Source organism: Fusarium falciforme, chromosome 5, assembly GCF_026873545.1.
Source record: "Fusarium falciforme chromosome 5, complete sequence".
Lineage (NCBI taxonomy): Eukaryota > Fungi > Ascomycota > Sordariomycetes > Hypocreales > Nectriaceae > Fusarium > Fusarium falciforme.
Genome location: NC_070548.1, coordinates 4179358 through 4196219, shown reverse-complemented (window position 1 = coordinate 4196219; position 16862 = coordinate 4179358). Strand labels below are relative to the sequence as shown.

Genomic DNA, 16862 nt, shown 5'->3' with positions numbered 1-16862 from the left:
TTAGTTTAAAACCTTTAAGGGTTTCAGCTTCTTCCAACTATAGCCCGGCTTTAAGCTATCCGTTTCTAGCAAAACTAATAGGGTTTTAAAGCCCGGAATTAGAGCTATCCGATGGTATAACTTTTATCCGAATCGGGCTAATAGATTCCGGTCAATTAGCTATATAAGCTATAAACCCTCTCTTAGAAATAGCTTCCTAGATCTTTAACCAATTCAACCAATAAGACTACCTATAAGAAGCTGGCCTTCTCCTTTATAACCTTATCTATTATTTTCCCCACTCTTATTACTCTATGATACCTTATCTAGCTAATCAGCTATTTATAAGGACTAATTCCACTGCCTATTCTCCTCCTATTTTAGTTACCTACCCTATACTATTTTCAGACTTTATAGTTTCTATTTTTCAGTCTTTTACAATTATAGCTATTATTTCTTAGTCTAAGGTATTATAATTAAGTTTTATTTAATTAAACTTTTTTAATTAAATAGCAATAAGGTATTATTTACGTTAGTTATTAAGTTAAGAAAGAATACCTATTATTACTACTTTTAATATATTTATTTTACTTATATTAATTACTCTAAGTTAAAATAGCAAAGAAAAGGCACCTTTTAAAACTTAGTAGTAAATTAATAAAAAGCTTTTTTTTCTTTATTATTTAAGTAATATCTTCTTAGTTTCTTTTTATTTATACTTGTAAGGGAACAATAATAGTAATACTTATTTATCCCTTACTAGGCCTCTTAGAAGTCACGGGTCCTTAGAGAAGGCACGGATTTCCAAAAGGGATAATAATAAGGTAAGAATTCGATGGCAAATTATCTAGTCTACTTAGGGGTTCTTATAGGGGATTTCCCTAGGAATTCCCGGGGAATTCCCAGGGATTTCTCTGGGAAGTCTCTGGGAAAGTAGGTCCACATTCCGGGGAATTCCCGGGGATTTCCCAGGGATTTCCCGGTCACGTGGTTCCCGGGGATTTCCCTAACAATACTTCTCTTTAAGAAATTTTAAATTACTTTATTACCTTTAAGTATCTATAAATAAAGTATTTATAAAAGTTATAAAACCTAAGAAAAACTTAAATATCTTTATATATTATAAGCTTAGGCTACTTTATAATTATTTTTACTTAGTAAGAGTCTATTAAAACCCCTTTGCCTAATAAAATAAACCCTAGGAATTTTACCTCTTATTAGTAAAAAAATACTTTAATAGCTTTATATATAATTTTATTTTTTATATATAGCTTAAAATCTCTTTAAGGGCATTTAGATAGGATTTTTTATTTTTTAAATAAATAAAAATATTATCTAGATATATTATATAAACTATATTAAAAAGTCCTTAAAGAGCTTAATAAATATAATATTAGAAAATAATAAGTATATTAATAAGCCTAAATAGCATAATTAGGTATTTAAAATAACTATAATATATATAAAATATATTTTTTTATTTATTACCTTTTTTAATATAAATATAATAATATATATTTTTTATATTAATTTTAAAAAAGTACTTTATACCTTATATTCTATTAATAATCTTTAAAATTAAGGGAAAAAGGTATTAATTCTTAATTATATTAGTATTATAACCTCTATAGTCTATATAGAAATAAAGTCCCTTATTCTTTTTTAAAATAAAAATAATTAATACCTCTGCGGGACTTTTTAAAGGTTTAATATATCCCTTTTATATATTATTAATAATATACTTTTATAATTCTACTAATTTAGTATAAAAAAAGGGGTAAATTAGTTTATAAGGAGGGTTTTTACCCTCTATAAGCTTAATAGCATAGTTAGTATTTCTATGCCAAGTTAGCTTATTAGCTTTCTTATAGCTAAAGATATTTACTTTATCTTATAGCTTAGGTAAAATGGTAAGATTTTTTAGTAATTTTAATATATTCTTATTAAGTAATAAATAAGACTTTTTATAAAGTATAATAAGAAAAATATAATTAAGGTTTTTTACCTTTTTATAAAATTTCTAAGCTATAAAAAGATCTTAATATTATTTATTTTTTTCTTAAATTATTAATATTATTCCCTGCTATTTATTATAATTAAAAAATTAATAATAAGAAATATTAAGAAAAAGCTATTAATTTCCTAGGGTTTTACTTTTTTATTAATACTAATATAAATATATTTAAAATACTATATATACTTTTAATAACTTATTAATATAATAAGAATACCTTACTTATATTAGGTTTTTAGCTTTATATCTCTTAGAATTTAATAAAAGCCCTTTACTTAACTAAGTTTTTAAAGTTCTTATTTTTAGGTATAATCTTTATTAGTATAATCTAATATTACTACTATATCTAAATATACTATAGTTTTAATAAGCTTTTAGCTATATAATATAAGTATTATCTTAAGGCCTATTTTAGTCTTAATTTCTTTTTTTTATATTAATGCCTAAGCTATACTATTAATTAGCTAGTATTTTTTATTAATATTACCTTCTTAGCCTTTTATAGCCTTATATAAGCTTATAGTAAGTAATCTATGCTCTTATATATATAATATTTAAGTAGATTCTTAGCTTTATCTCTTAGGTTACCTCTTCTTTATAGTATTATATCCTTAGGGCTTTGCTAGGGATTTAATAAATTCTCCTTAGGCCCTTACCTTACCTTCTTATATTATTACTTATCTTAGGTACTAATCTTATACTTATTTTATCGCGCTATTATATCTTAATAGCGCATAGTAAAGGTAATTATTTTATTATAGGATTATAATAAATAAGATATATTTAAGCTAATATAATCTTATAGTTTATTTTATAACTTAATAAAGTAAAAAAGTACTTTTTACCTTTTAGGCTATCTTAAGAAGTATTTCTTAATAAAATTAAAATAGATATAAAAATCTTATAATATTTAATATTGTTTTTTACTTAAATTATTTTAAATAATATATTAGAAATATATCTTAGTTTTTTATATCTTTAATTAATTATAAAGTCTAATTTTTAAATACCTTTTAGTCTTTCTTAAGTTTATAGTAATATATCCTATTATATTTCTTAAGGTATTAGTCCTATCTTACTCTTTTTTTATTATTTATATAATTAAGTATAACTAAGATCTTTTTATACCCCTTGCAATAATACTAATAGGCTTTACTAAATACCTAATATAAATTATATAATTAATTAATATATTTATAAATAATTGTAAAAAGAATTAATTTAATAATATTCTTAATTTTTTTTTAAAAAAAATACAAAATCTATAAATTGTTATAGTATTTTAAAAAGTTCTTAGTTAATAATAGCTATAATAATTCTAATAAGACTTATTTTTTATTTTATAATAACTTTAATTCCTCTAATTATTTAATATATTTCTTAATATAACGTACTTGATAAGCGAGCGTCGCAGACAAGCGAGCGTCGCACCTAAACTGTGCACTAAAATCCAACATTCTTAACCTTAATAAAAACCGCATTAAAATAGCTAAAAACCGAAAAAGTAAATTTTTAGCTATTTAACTTAAAAATAAATTATATATAATTTTTTTAGATTTTTAAAAAATCCCCTTTATAGAGAAAAAGCTATTTATACAGTGCGAATATGCTTTTTTCTAAACTACCCTATAAGAGATTTTTTTAAAAATCCCGGAAAAATATATATAGTTCTTTACTCTATAAATAGCCTATACCTAATCTTATAGATTTATAGAAATTAAGCTGAATTTCCTAGAGTTTTTTAAAGGAATTTTTTATTTTAGTAGGATTTATACCATAGGGTAAAAGTGCGACGCTCGCTTGTCTGCGACGCTCGCTTATCAAGTACGTTATACTTATTACCTCTTAATTATTATTATTTTACTAGATTTATTATTAGGTTATAGTTAAGGATATATAATATTATTAACTCCTATTAATTCCAACTAGAGGGAATTCTTAATATTCTTATTAGCCTTCTTTAAAAGAACTATCTTCCTAGGTAGCTTATAGGAGAAGCTTTAAAATTATTATAATTATAGCTTCTTAGGTTATATAAAGCTAGGTAGGTAAAATAGTTATATTATATTAAAGCTTATTAAAATTAAGATAATAGTAGCTATAGCAAAAGATATAGGATTCCTTTAAGGTGCCCTACTAAAAGGCCTAGGGCATATAAGCTTATTAATATACAGGCTTTAAATAAAGCCCGCCTAATATTAGGCTGTTTTAAGCTATTAATTATTTTACATATATATAAATAAAAGGTTAAGGGTAAATTTTACTATTAATTATTATTATCTTCTTTAAGGGCTTATAATAAGAAAAAATAGCTTTTAGATTTTTTTAAGATAATTATTATTATTATTAATAAATTAATTGCTTTAATTATTTTATATTATATTTATTTTACTAAGAAATATATAAATTTTCTTTTTAAAACTCCCTGAGAAAAAGTTATAAAGTCTTAATTAATCTCGCTATAGTTAGTATATTTTTGTAAGGATGTGGGGCGGCCGTTGAATCCGCCGACCAATCGGGGTAACCCCGGCTAGTCATCACGTGCGCAGAGACCTCCTGAAAGCTCTGCAGCCGAGCCACCGTGGAAGGCTCGGCAAGTTGAAGTCTTATACATAATAGAGACCTACCTTCAATCTACGATTTCACCCTAATCCAGCCATTGAGGCCCACTATCTTATAATTTTATTTCTCTAATAAAATAGCTATAAAGTTAAAAAGAGTATTTATATAAATATAACTTTATATAATAGCTAAAAATACTTTTTTTATTATTTTAAAATTATCCCTTTATAAAGATATAGCTATATATAATATAAATAAGATATTTTTTTTAAAATATTATTATTCTAAGAGATTTTTAAAAAATTATATTAAAAATAATTAGTATTTTTTTTATTTTATAAGCAAGAGTTAAAATTATAAGCCTTTAAGACTTTATTTTTAAATTTAAGAGAATTTCTTAAATTAAAAATTAAAGTATAAATCCTAATAAATTTTAAATATTATATTTTCTTATAAAGTATATTAAATAGTAATATAAATATAATTATTAATATTAATTTTTATTATTATTAAGTTATTATATTTTTATTATTATTATTTATATGTATTTTTTTTTAAAAAAAAATATAGTTCCTTAATTTACTTTTATTTAACTTATAAGAAATAAAATAATACTTAAATATGTTATATAATTTTAACTATTTTTACTTCCTTTCCTCCCTTAGTCCTTAACCTCGTAAATCTCCTCTAGCATATCCTCGAGGAACTCCTTCTGCTCTATAATCCACTTGCGGGCTTCGGGGATGTTATAAGGGCGTTTGGCGATCTCGCGGTTGCGCTCCTGCTTCTGGAAATGGCGGATGCGCTCCTCAAGGATCTCGAGTCGGTACTCAGTGTACTGGTGGTAGAGGGCGGAGAGGTCAGAGATACCACGGACACCGGTCAGGACAGTCTCATCCTTGGTGAGAGGGTTCTTGGCGCGGAAGGAAGTGACCATGGCGATGCGCTCACGGCCGCCAAAGGCCTTGAGGGCTTGATGCTCGATGTAACGGCCCTGCATGACAACAGCAGTTCCCTGGACGGGACCGCGGACCATCTTGGAGCTGCCGTCGGGGAGCCGCAGGGCAGTCTCGCCACCGACCATGCCTTCGCAGTTGGAAAGCATGGTGACAACTACGAAGGGATAAGAGTCGTAGTGCCAGGCCACGGCGGAGGTGTCAGCCTCCTTTTTGGCCATGTCCTTCACGTCGGGGTGCTCGACACTGTTCTCGCCAGCGTCGTTGATGGAAATGTTGACGTTGCCAATGTCAAAGTCAATGGCAGGGATCAGCTCAGTGCCAGCAATAGCGGAGACCTTGGCAAGAACTTCGGGGGACTTCCAGGCGGCGTAGGTGAAAGGGGCTCGGCTATGCCATGGTCAGCACGTGGATGCATGCATATGCAGAGTTCAGACGGGGACTTACTCGGGACCCATGCCACGGACCATGTTCTTAATGAAGCCAGAAGTGTACTGGCACTCACGCATAACCTCCTCGCTAAATATCTCGGCACGCATCTGCTCGATGGCCTCGGGGGTGAAGAGCTGAAAAGGCTCGCAGACAGCGTTGGGAGCAATGCCCTGACCCTCGAGGCCGATCTCGGCCATTGTGTAGATGCGCTTGGGCGCCTGGTAGTTGAGGTGTTTCTCAGCATTGAAGGGTTCCCGGACAGTCTTGGCGGCCTCGTCGATAAGGAATTGGGGGACTGGATTGCTAGGACGGGTAGCTCGCTTGGTCTTGGAGGCAATGGGCTTAGGGGCCTTCTTGACCTCGGGGACAATGTTAATGAGAGCAGGCATTGTGATTGGTGGTGTGTGAGATAAGGAAGAGGGGTAGTACGGAATAGGGTACTCTATTCTTAAAGAGAGGATATTAACAAGCTTTAAAGCTGTGACAAGGAAGCTTGTCTGTTGTGACTTAGAGAAGTAGATTCAAAGGCTAAACTCTGGCTTCTTATATACCTGATGTGATGGCGTTCTAAAGTGGGAGAGACGTTTTCTCCATCCTCGTGAACAGCTAGCCGACGCACCTTGCGCATACAGGCTTCTCCTCTACCCCACGTCGAGATAATCGATCTGAACCCCCGCAGTGCAGCCTGGGGAACCCGAGACAAGAGATTGATAGATAAACGGTCCCTCTCGGTAGGGCCGTATACTCCCTTTGCTCTTTGTGCTTTCGGGTCTAGCTCCCGAGGCGTGCGCTAACCCTATCAGAGTCTATGAAACTCTACCATAACGCCCTTCGGATCCGAATCCGAGGGGTGTATGTGACGGACCCGATGATCCCGAGCATACGAGTCCCCAGGTGCCGCGACATGTTGGCAAGTCCAGTCGTTCCATGCATGGGGATATTGACCTCGTGATGGCATGCTAGGGCCATGGCGCTTGGGTTTTACCATCATGTTAGATAATTGGTTCTAGAAGACGGCGTGTCCATCCCGTACCTCAAGCCACCTTGTGACAGATCAACCGCTATATTTAATCAGGGGCAGGCACGGTATTATCACTGATCAGCCAGCTGTCCCTAAATCACTGCCATTGCATTCCTTATCAACAACCACAACACTCGGTCTTTGCCCGAAACAACAGATCTTCATAATTCCGTCTTTTATCAAGATACCAACCTTTTTACTTGGAAGTCAACCATCCACACAAATCATCGAAACGGCCACAATGTCACCTACTTACACCCTCTCTTCTCACCTCTGCAAGAACCTTTTTGCTTCTTTGAAGGAGAGGAGAGCTTCAGGGGAGTCTCGGCAAAGCCGCCCAGTTTTGTCTACTCCCTTCACTAGCACAGTCCTCTCTTCGTTCGCCACACTAGACGCAAACCCGTCAGACTTTGAGACCTCTTTCAAGGCTGGGCAAGCTGGTACATGCTGGGAGACGACTCCTTTTCAGCCTGCGTACTCTGACCTGCGCAAGGTTGCTACCAAGTAACCGGGTCAATGTTGAGGATATGGATAAACTCTGGATAGAGATAATACTGTTTATCTCACAAAGATTATGCAATTTACAAAAGTCATTGGTTAGGACTGCATCTGGTTGCTGGGAAAGGAGCATTATGTTATGGGTTAGCCTGGATTTAGAGCATCTCCGCATCTTGACAGATATGCATTTCGCAAACGATTGGGATGATAGCGGGAGCAAGGAAAGTAGCAAATAATAATTCAGTTTAAACTGAACTCGCAAATGGAGTTGGAGTCCCGCGGCCCTTGTTAGTGTCCTGCACATGCACACAACTTGCATCGGCTTTCGCGATCCATAACCGGCCTTTGCGGGGCTACCTTGTAAATTGACAAGAATGCCACAAACCAGCTGTTAATGGCCTTCTCCGGGAACTTGAAAGTCTTTTCTGAATTTCCGGGCCCGGACCTAGGTGGACTGAGTTGTCGGCTTTTCCCACGCTGATCACGGGATGTGAGGCAGCCTCACATTCAAAAGTTCGGCTCATATCCGATCGGTAAGCCTCTCCGTCCGGCTGCCGCCCGTTCTAGTATGTTCTTGCTTAATAGTCAATGCTTTAATCTAGATATAAGCTGCTTTCGCCATAAAACGGATCAACATATGCTGGGACATGTAGACTGCCCTCCTTTTGCCTTGATTCTCCCCTGTTGCGCAAAAATTTCATCTTTCAACGACATATCGCCACCCTAGATCCCGATTCAACATGCAAGCATCCAACAAACTCAAGTCCACCTTTGTGGAGGGGAAGCAGACGTTTGGCGCGTGGCAGATGCTCCCTGGGGCCAATGTCTCCCGGCTCTTGGCGCGTTCCGGCGTGGACTGGGTGTTGATCGACTGCGAGCACGGCAACATTGACGGTACGCCTATTCTGACAGGCATGGATCACTTGATGGGATTAATCTGATGAGATGACGCCGGTAGATGGTGCCATGCATGACGCGGTTCCTGCAGTTGCCGCGCTGGGAGTGTCACCGCTTGTGAGGCTGGCAGACATGCAAGGATGGATGGTGAAGCGTAAGTTTCCATATCCTTGCCTTCCCTTTCTTCCCCTGCACGAGCAGGGTTTATTCATGCTGTGGCTGAAGCCCGTCCGTGACTGACTCCAAATCTTCCTCCAGGGGCCTTGGACAGCGGTGCTCATGGTGTAAGTCGTCCAAGCCGTTACCGGAGGTTTCCTAGTGCTTACCATACCAGATCATTGTGCCCTTGGTGCGCACAGTGGAAGAGGCTAAGCAGCTGGTGCTGGACGCCAAGTTCCCTCCCCTGGGGCGGCGAGGCTTTGGCTCGCTCATCGCGCTTGAGAGATTCAACCCCAACCCCACTCTAACCGAGTATCTTCACCAAGCCAATGACGCCCTCGTGACGATCATTCAGATCGAGACCCGCGAGGCATTTGAGTCAGTCGAGGAGATTGCGGCTGTGGATGGAATCGACGCGCTCTTTATTGGTCCGTTCGATCTCGGTTAGTTTGGCCCCTTATCATTTCTATCTTTTCCATAGCCGGGTATTTTAACTCATTTAGGAAACAACATCGGTTATCCTATTCAGAAAGGTATAATGGGGCCGGAACTAAAGGAGGCCCTTGCTCGCATCCTAGCAGCAACGCGAAGGGCTAGCAAGAAGTGCGGAATCTACTGCAAAGACGCGCAGCAGGCTAGGGAGTTTGCTGCTCAAGGCTATGACATGCTCGTAGCTGCTACTGATTACACCACTCTCCAAACTGCTGTTAATGGAGAGGTGACTTCAGCAAAGGGTGAGCAAGCTGGCAAGGGAACCTGGTGATGAGAAGGATCAGATCAGCGAGTGTTGAGCAATTAGAAAGATTTGGGACAATTGCAGGTCTTACTTGTCTTAAACCTTCATCCATAATACTGTTACAAGATAAATCGTGTACAAAGCAACTGCACAAGATAACCACCTATCTAACCTTTGTAGACTGTCGACTCCGCAACTCCATACTTTTTACACTCATTCAAGAGTCAGCATGTTTTCCGGCATAGTGTCTGGATCCCCTATTTGTTGAACGATCGTCAAGAAATCCTCTGACGAGATGCCAATATTATCGAGAAACTCCATGTTGCTCGTCAAGTGAGGATGCACGCAATGCATGGGATTGATCGAGTCTGGGGCCATACTCAAGGCCGCACTCGCATCCGTCTCTGCAGAGAGCAGCCTCTGCTGTTGCTCCTCGTCGGCCTTTCGAGCAAGTTCTGAAGCCGTCTCATCAGGTGCGGCGAGGGAGAGCGTCTGAAGACCTTGCTGTTGGACTTGGGCGATGAGTTCCTGGCATTGGACTTCAAGATAGACCAGCTCCTGCTTTCGAACGGCGGCGACTCGGTTCCCCCGGGAGATCATGTTATCCAGGATCTGGTGGCCGAGCTGTCGGCAGCCCTGGTCATCGGCAACGCCAGGGAAGAGGGCCGTGGCCATGTTCAGATGGAGTGCCGCCCCAAAAGTGAACTCGAGATCGTACGGTAGAAAGACCTCTAAGATATTTGTAAGTATTTGAGCCTTGGTGATGAAGGACGGACCGCAAACCAAGAAGGCTGTATTCGGTTGTCAAGATCTGCAGGGTTTTGACGGCCGACTTGATGCCTGTGGAAATTACCGCCGCTGTCTGACTGAGAAAACTCTCCCAATTCTCGTCGCCCGGATGTCCCAGCATGTCGAGTCTCTCTTTGAGAACGGACAAGAGAAGAGGCCGCGTTGCAACTATGACACACTATACACAGGTTAGAACCACAAATGATCTCTCCCATCATCGACTCACCTGATGGTACAGTAATGTGATGTAACGTGTCCCGCGGGGCATTGTGTCGACAGAGTTTTGGAACTTGAGGGTAATAATCCTTTCAATCTCTTGAGCATGATGCGCCAAGGTATGTAGAATAGCTCTTGTTTGCTCGAGAAATGTGACAAGGGGCGTTTTCTCGGGCTTATATAGTGCTTTAGAGTCTTAGCTGGGCAATAGACAAATTCTAGAAGACATGGGCTTACTGGTGAGGATAACTGATAGTAAATGGGACAAGTTTACCTGTAGACTGCGAGCACTGTCCCCTTGGGAGCCAATATTTGGAGGATTAACCGTCGTGGTTATGTCGCTGTCCTGCACAGACATTGGAATCCCTAGAGATGACGAAAAGTGCCGGTCCATGATATACAACGTCCACCAGAGATCACGACACGAGGTGAGTGTTTGGGAATCCAACTCGCTCTCTGGTAACTGCGTATGGAGCCCTTCTAATTGCGCAATCCGTATGGCTTGGCCAAGCTGCCGGGTATTAGTGTTTTGTGCCAGGAGCTGAATGTACCACTACTCACATATACATGGGCTGACTCCCTCTCATCGATCGAGTACAGGTAAAGACCAGCCATAGCCAAGACCTCGATGGCCAACAGACTATCCTTCCAGAGAGCCGTATGATCTGGCATCAGACCCATTGCCCGCACAAAGAACTTGGACCCCGGAGGCTCGTTGTTCAGCGTCGGCTGTGACATGTGAAAGGCCGTGCCAAAGGCCAGTATCAACAGGAACTTGACATACCAGAGGCGGTTCTCGACGGCCTTTTGCTGAGCATTGGCGTAGAACTCGCGGATCTGGTTCTCAAACTCGACCTCGTCAAATAATCTGTACGTCTGGCCGAGGTGGAACTTGAAGGTGTAGAAGAGGTAGATGGCGTGGTCGAGAGATGGGAGGCCGCTAATGTCGGGTAGGTCATGAGGCGACTGCGCGTTCCAAGAGATGGTGTAGATATCATTCTCAACGAGTTGTGGAGGGATCATTTGCGCTCCAGGCTGTAGCTTGTCGCCTAGCATGAGCATGAGGCGGAGGGTAAAGGACCACGTGGACCAAGGAGCCAGCCATACTATCACAGTCAAGTCAGTCTCGTGTCAGCGAGCAGAACAGGGCACTCACTCCAGGTGCGTCTGTTCTTGCGTGTGTTCTTGATGATTTTGGAGGGTATTGTGAAAGCACTCGGCCAGATGCTGAGCGGAGAGTCGGTCGGCTGGAAGGATGGCACTTGAGCAGGGTTAGAGGGAGAGGCATGTTGTTGGGTGCCCTCAGCCGTGAGTGCAGGAGAAGCAAGAGCAGTATCGACCCTGCACTCACCATTAACGTCGCCGTTGGGCCCAAACGCGACGTCGCTGGTGCGCTTAAGCCCAGGCGAGAACTGGTCAGCAAGCTGGGACTGGGACACGGGAGGAGAGCAGTAGGGAAGAGAGGTCTGCGTCTGGATCGTGGGGATATCGAGAGGAGAACGGTACTGGGGAGGAGCAGACGCTGCCTGGGCAGTTGGAGATGAGTGATAAGGCGCGTCTCCCGGTTGCTTCTGTGAGTCAAAGGTGGTGCTGGAGGGTGACCGTCGATGCTCCTCTACCTGCTTTTGTAGTTCTTGAAGATACCTACAGCCCTGGTCAGCGTCCAGATGAGGACCGTGAGAGTCGACGGCGTGACAGACTTTTCAGACACCATAACCTTGGTACCCCCCTCCGTGAAGCGACACTGGACAGAGCGCCGCTGACAGTTCTGACAGGGATCATCTCCCGAGCATTTTATCTTGCTCTGGCGACAAGCGACGCATCTGTAGAAAGGTCAGACACCAGAAACACGTCATCAGATAAGGGGGTGTTTCTCACGCGTTGGCTGTCCTTCTGGCTTTGCGAGGCTCGCTCTGCGTATCTGCTGCCATGGCAACCTTGATCAGACTCGCAATACCTGTCGTCGACACGCTCCGAACGAGGCTCTCATGTAAATATGTGAGAGGGCAGAAAGAATCATCCGGAAAGTCGCGAGAGCGAGCCGGGATTTGAGATCACGATATCTTGCAGGCCGTAGAAAAGGAACGGTTTCGCTGCGGACAAGAGGGTCCCACAGACCCCGCACAAGCCATGGGGGAAAAAAGCAGCAAGTGCTTATTAACGACTACAAGACAGATCGTGATTGGCCTGGCTGCTCCGTTACCGGCAATCCGGGGCAAGCTTTCACCCTCCACGATGGGATGGAGTGCAGGACCTGACTCTTTTGGTGGGGGCACCGTCTGCAAGTGGTCTTCTAGAGATCTCCGGGTCATGACAGAGGATAGAGGATTTGGGGATTGCGGGGTAGACGAACGGGATGATAGGTTAAACGAGGTCGAGTTAGCAGCGGAGTTGTGACTCGGGGTGAGACTGTTGAAGTGGAAAACATCTCTGCGCGTTGGCACAGAGGATATTGAGAGATAAGAAACAGGACTGGATGATGCATTCGTCTTCATTATCAGCTATCCTTTCGTGCGAGCTGACCTCAAACCCAGGAACGCAAAAACTCTATCAGGATCAGCCTGATGACGCCTCATGCGTAGCCTCACTTATTCCCACCTTCCCCTCATATGGCGTTTGCCACGACCCGTACCTTTTGGGAAAGCACTTGACAAACCTTACATGAGGTCAAAGCAGCGAAAGAAAAAAAGGTCGGGGTCACAAGGCCACGACGTGTCAAGAGGTCAGGAGTGGAACTAACAGGGATCGGCAACGCCCCCGGTATCTCAACTTGCAGGGATCGGGAACTATGCCCTCCCGATTGGTCGATGCTGTTATTCAATTTCCCTTCTAGATGTCATCCACTTGGACTAGCTGCAGTGGGCCAACACTTGAAATGCACAATTCTCGGTTCGCATTGGTCGGGATTTCTTATCCATTTCTTATGAGAGGGGAGTTATCAATGTTGTGATAGCGATGGGGAAGAAGCAATTCGTCTAATGCAACGGAGGCGAGCTCTGCTTGTTGAAGCGATCAATGTCGAGATGCCATTCGTTGAGAGCCTTGTATCAGACCCTCTTCACTGGAAGGATTCTCTTCACCTGATAACGCCAGCTTCAAACTTGTCTCAACTTGGTTTAACAAAACTCATCTTGCTTTTTCCTTTTTGAATGACATGTCAAAAGATGCACCTCTAATCTATAGATCTATCCCGTATCAGACAACCTCAAACTCCACGGAACCCCAGCCCTGATATTCGCACTTGTAGTGACCCTTGTCCATGGGCATGGCCCGCAAGCAGCTGCCGGGCATGATAACCTGGCCGGCCTCAAGGCCGATGTCAAACTCGGAGATACGGTTGACAAGCCAAGCCACGGCGGCCAGGGGGTTGCCAAGAATGTTTCTGGTGTTTCCGTTCATGATCTCCTTGCCGTTGTGGTATAGATAACCGTTCATATCGCCAAGGCTCAGATCTGTCAGCCGTCGAGGTGTGCCACCAAGGATTATTCTGCCCGTGGAGCCACTTGGGTTCGGTTAGCATTACTCTCAAGCGATGGGCCAGTGGGTTACGTACTTGTCAGCCAGGGTATCTTCAAGGGTGATGGTCCAGTTCTTGACGCGCGAGTCGATAATCTCCACAGCAGGGATGGCGTAGTCGACAGCATTGATGACATCCGCCACCGTCACATTAGGTCCCTTGAGGTCCTTCTTGAGAACAAAGGCAGGCTCAAGCTCCACAAAGGGTTTGATGAAGTTGTCTAGCAGCAGGGGCTGCCCCTCATGGTGGAACAGACTGCCAAGCAGGTAACCGTAGTCCGGGTGCTCAAGCCCAAAGGCATCCTGCATCACCTTGGCGATGTTTCCGAGCTTGTAGCCAACCAGGCGGTCGCCATCCTTTTCGACAGCGGTGCGCACAGTGATCTTTTGGACCTCTATGGCACCCTTCACGTCGAGCTTGGGGAATGTCTCTGAGGGGGCGGGGATGGGTGCCTTGTTGAGGCGTGCCTGCCTCAGGGACTCGGCAATCTGCTCGTAGTCGGTGGTGGAAGCCATTACGCACGGGGAAGCTCTTATTCGGGGGATGTTGATTTGTGTCTTGGTACTTGGGAATAGCTTCAAGTTGGTGCACGCTTGGTTTTATGAGGAAAAGGCACGAGGATGGGTTGAACTGCCTCAGCAAGGCAATCCTTGATAGCATCCAGTGGGCTTTCGTTTTTATATTTCCTCTAGCAACGCTCATATCCGTATTATATTCGCGATACCTCTCTACGGGATCCATCGCGTCTTTGCGCAGCCTGTACGGGACGGATGTGAGCCGACGGAAGCAAGCCGTGGAGGGTTGAGAGAAAACGACAGGTATCTCTTCTGCCAAACTCTGCTTGTCCATTCCGTCACCTCGCCGACCAACAACGGCTTACATGTCTACCGGCCACGGACCCCGACTCTCAGACGCACCCTCGGATCTTCTCTACTTTAGAAGCCGAGATCCAGTGTGCTAAAGTCGCCTCCTCCGGCCCCATGAGCTTCCCCACGGCGGGGTACGCACAAGCTAACCTTTCCAGCTACTGTAATGCAGGTCGTCCACCATCGGCTTCAGAAGGACTCCCGAGAGCTAAACAAGAACCGAAGGCGGTCTCATATCTCCCGTTCTTTGCCGGGCTTGGGCAGTGAAGGGCCGTCAGGTGACCTGCAGGTGGCTGGCCAAGACCGAGCACCATTGAATCTGAGGCTCTCATTAAAATTTCCTATTCTGGAATAGTTGATGATCATGACCGCAACGCGGAGACCTGCCACTGCTTCAACAGAGGGGGGAACAGTTATAAAAGCAACACAGAGCGATTTCAAATATTTAATTCCTTCCTTTATCCTCATCACTCACATCTACAACCTTCAAGACCATACCAAAAACCAAAAACCAAAAACCCATCTATTTCCACAATGTTTGATGTAGTCGTGGTTGGCGCCGGCTTCAGTGGCCTCCAAGCTGCCCTCTCCGCCCAAAAGGCCGGCCTATCAGTCGCCGTCGTTGAGGCCCGGGACCGGGTCGGAGGTAAGAGCTGGACGGTTCCGCTGGCCAATGGCAAGGGAAACGCGGATTTGGGAGCCGCCTGGGTCAACGACCAGTTGCAGCCTCGGATCTGGTCCTACATTGAGAGGTTCGGCCTCACCGGCCAGATCTTCAAGCAGCGTCTTGGCGAGACGGCCGTCATGGTGCTTGAGGATGGCAAGAGGATCGAGTTCCCCCATGGAATTACTCCCGAAGTACGTGTTATGAAGAAGGTATTGGCCAAGCCACTTACATCGTCGACAGTTCAGCCCCGAGGACAAGAAGAACCTTGAGATGATCCGTGACCACATCCAGGCCGAGTCTCTCAAGCCCAACGGCTTCCGCAAGGAAGATGACCAGGTGAGCCTGGACCAGTATGTCCGCAACCTTGGTGCACGTCCCAAGACTCTAGCCATGGTCAACCTTTGGGTCCGTGTCATGCACGGTCTCGAGTCTACTGAAGAGTCTGCCGCCTGGTTCATCGAGTACTGCCGGACCAACCACGGCCTTCTCGCCATCCGTGCCGACGATGTGACTGGCGGTAACTACATGCGAATCAAGTCTGGTAAGTTCCGCTAGATGACCCTTTTCATTTTTGACAGCTGCCAACATGTCCCAGGTACCCAGTCTATCGCCAAGGGTATTGCCAACCTTGTCGGTCACGCCAATATCCACCTCAACGAGCCCGTCGCCTCCATCCAGGACAACAAGTCCCATGTGATCGTGACAACAACCACCGGTAAAGCCTTCAAGGCTAAGAAGCTCATCATCTCGATGCCTTCAGCCATGCTCAAGGAGCTCAACTTCTCTCCTCCCTTGCCCCAGCGCGCCCAAGAGGTATACAACAACACCAAGCTCGGCCACTACAACAAGGCCATCGTCTTCTACGAGAAGCCCTGGTGGCGAGACCTCGGCTACAACGGCTTCTTCATGGACTACCAGGGCCCCGCTTGCGTCGTCCGAGATACTTCTTTTGACGACGTTGGCCTGTACGGCTTCACCTGCTTCGTCAACGGCAAGACAGGTGAAGAATGGGCGGCCAAGTACCCGCACGAGCGCCGCAAGCTCATACTCGATCAGATCGCGCGGGCCTTCAACGTGGGGCCCGACTCCGTGGCTTATAGGCCTATGGAGTTTGTCGAGCAGGTCTGGCAACACGAGCAGTTCAGCCGTGGCGCTCTGGCTCCCGTCACCAAGATTGGCCACCTCAGCAAGTACGCTGACATTTATGGAAAACCCATTGGCAACATTCACTTTGTGGGTACTGAGCATGCTAAACACTGGAAGGGATACCTCGAGGGAGCTCTCGCGTCAGGCGAGGTGGGTGCCAAGGAGGTTATCGAGGCCCTGGAGCAGCAGCCTCCCAAGTCTAGGTTGTAAAGCAAGTGTAAAAGTTTAATAATGTCGATTTTAGTTCTTAGCTAGCCTTGAATGATTAGCCTTGGTTTTATGATAAAACTTGGTCTGCATATTGATCGAAAGTGAGACTTGTCGTGGAATATTGAACATCTGAGCGAGGACATCCCTGGGCGTCTCGGCTGGAAGCATCCCTGCGTTTGCCACTGGCGCTTTGATGC

The 16862-nt window shown here is 43.3% G+C and overlaps 5 protein-coding genes across 5 annotated transcripts; 2 read left to right on the top strand and 3 right to left on the bottom strand.

Moving 5' to 3' along the window:
* Positions 1-5216: 5216 nt before the first annotated feature.
* On the bottom strand, positions 5217-6332 carry NCS54_00755400 (Hypothetical protein; the record flags this gene model as incomplete). Its single annotated transcript, XM_053152977.1, has 2 exons — positions 5217-5901; positions 5959-6332. 2 exons carry the CDS (start codon positions 6330-6332, stop codon positions 5217-5219), a joined length of 1059 nt encoding a protein of 352 aa, XP_053008952.1.
* Positions 6333-8202: 1870 nt separating this feature from the next.
* NCS54_00755300 (HpcH-HpaI domain-containing protein) lies at positions 8203-9281 on the top strand (the record flags this gene model as incomplete). Its single annotated transcript, XM_053152976.1, has 4 exons — positions 8203-8356; positions 8618-8643; positions 8694-8961; positions 9022-9281. 4 exons carry the CDS (start codon positions 8203-8205, stop codon positions 9279-9281), a joined length of 708 nt encoding a protein of 235 aa, XP_053008951.1.
* Positions 9282-9467: 186 nt separating this feature from the next.
* NCS54_00755200 (Hypothetical protein) lies at positions 9468-12190 on the bottom strand (the record flags this gene model as incomplete). The annotated part of the gene is made up of 8 exons (XM_053152975.1): positions 9468-9985; positions 10038-10221; positions 10270-10445; positions 10497-10770; positions 10821-11365; positions 11416-11903; positions 11960-12082; positions 12138-12190. 8 exons carry the CDS (start codon positions 12188-12190, stop codon positions 9468-9470), a joined length of 2361 nt encoding a protein of 786 aa, XP_053008950.1.
* Positions 12191-13454: 1264 nt separating this feature from the next.
* Positions 13455-14291, bottom strand: NCS54_00755100 (Hypothetical protein; the record flags this gene model as incomplete). The annotated part of the gene is made up of 2 exons (XM_053152974.1): positions 13455-13761; positions 13813-14291. The coding sequence occupies 2 exons, from the start codon at positions 14289-14291 to the stop codon at positions 13455-13457; spliced, it is 786 nt and encodes a 261-aa protein (XP_053008949.1).
* Positions 14292-15176: 885 nt separating this feature from the next.
* Positions 15177-16665, top strand: NCS54_00755000 (Amine oxidase; the record flags this gene model as incomplete). The annotated part of the gene is made up of 3 exons (XM_053152973.1): positions 15177-15500; positions 15550-15850; positions 15905-16665. The coding sequence occupies 3 exons, from the start codon at positions 15177-15179 to the stop codon at positions 16663-16665; spliced, it is 1386 nt and encodes a 461-aa protein (XP_053008948.1).
* Positions 16666-16862: the final 197 nt, after the last annotated feature.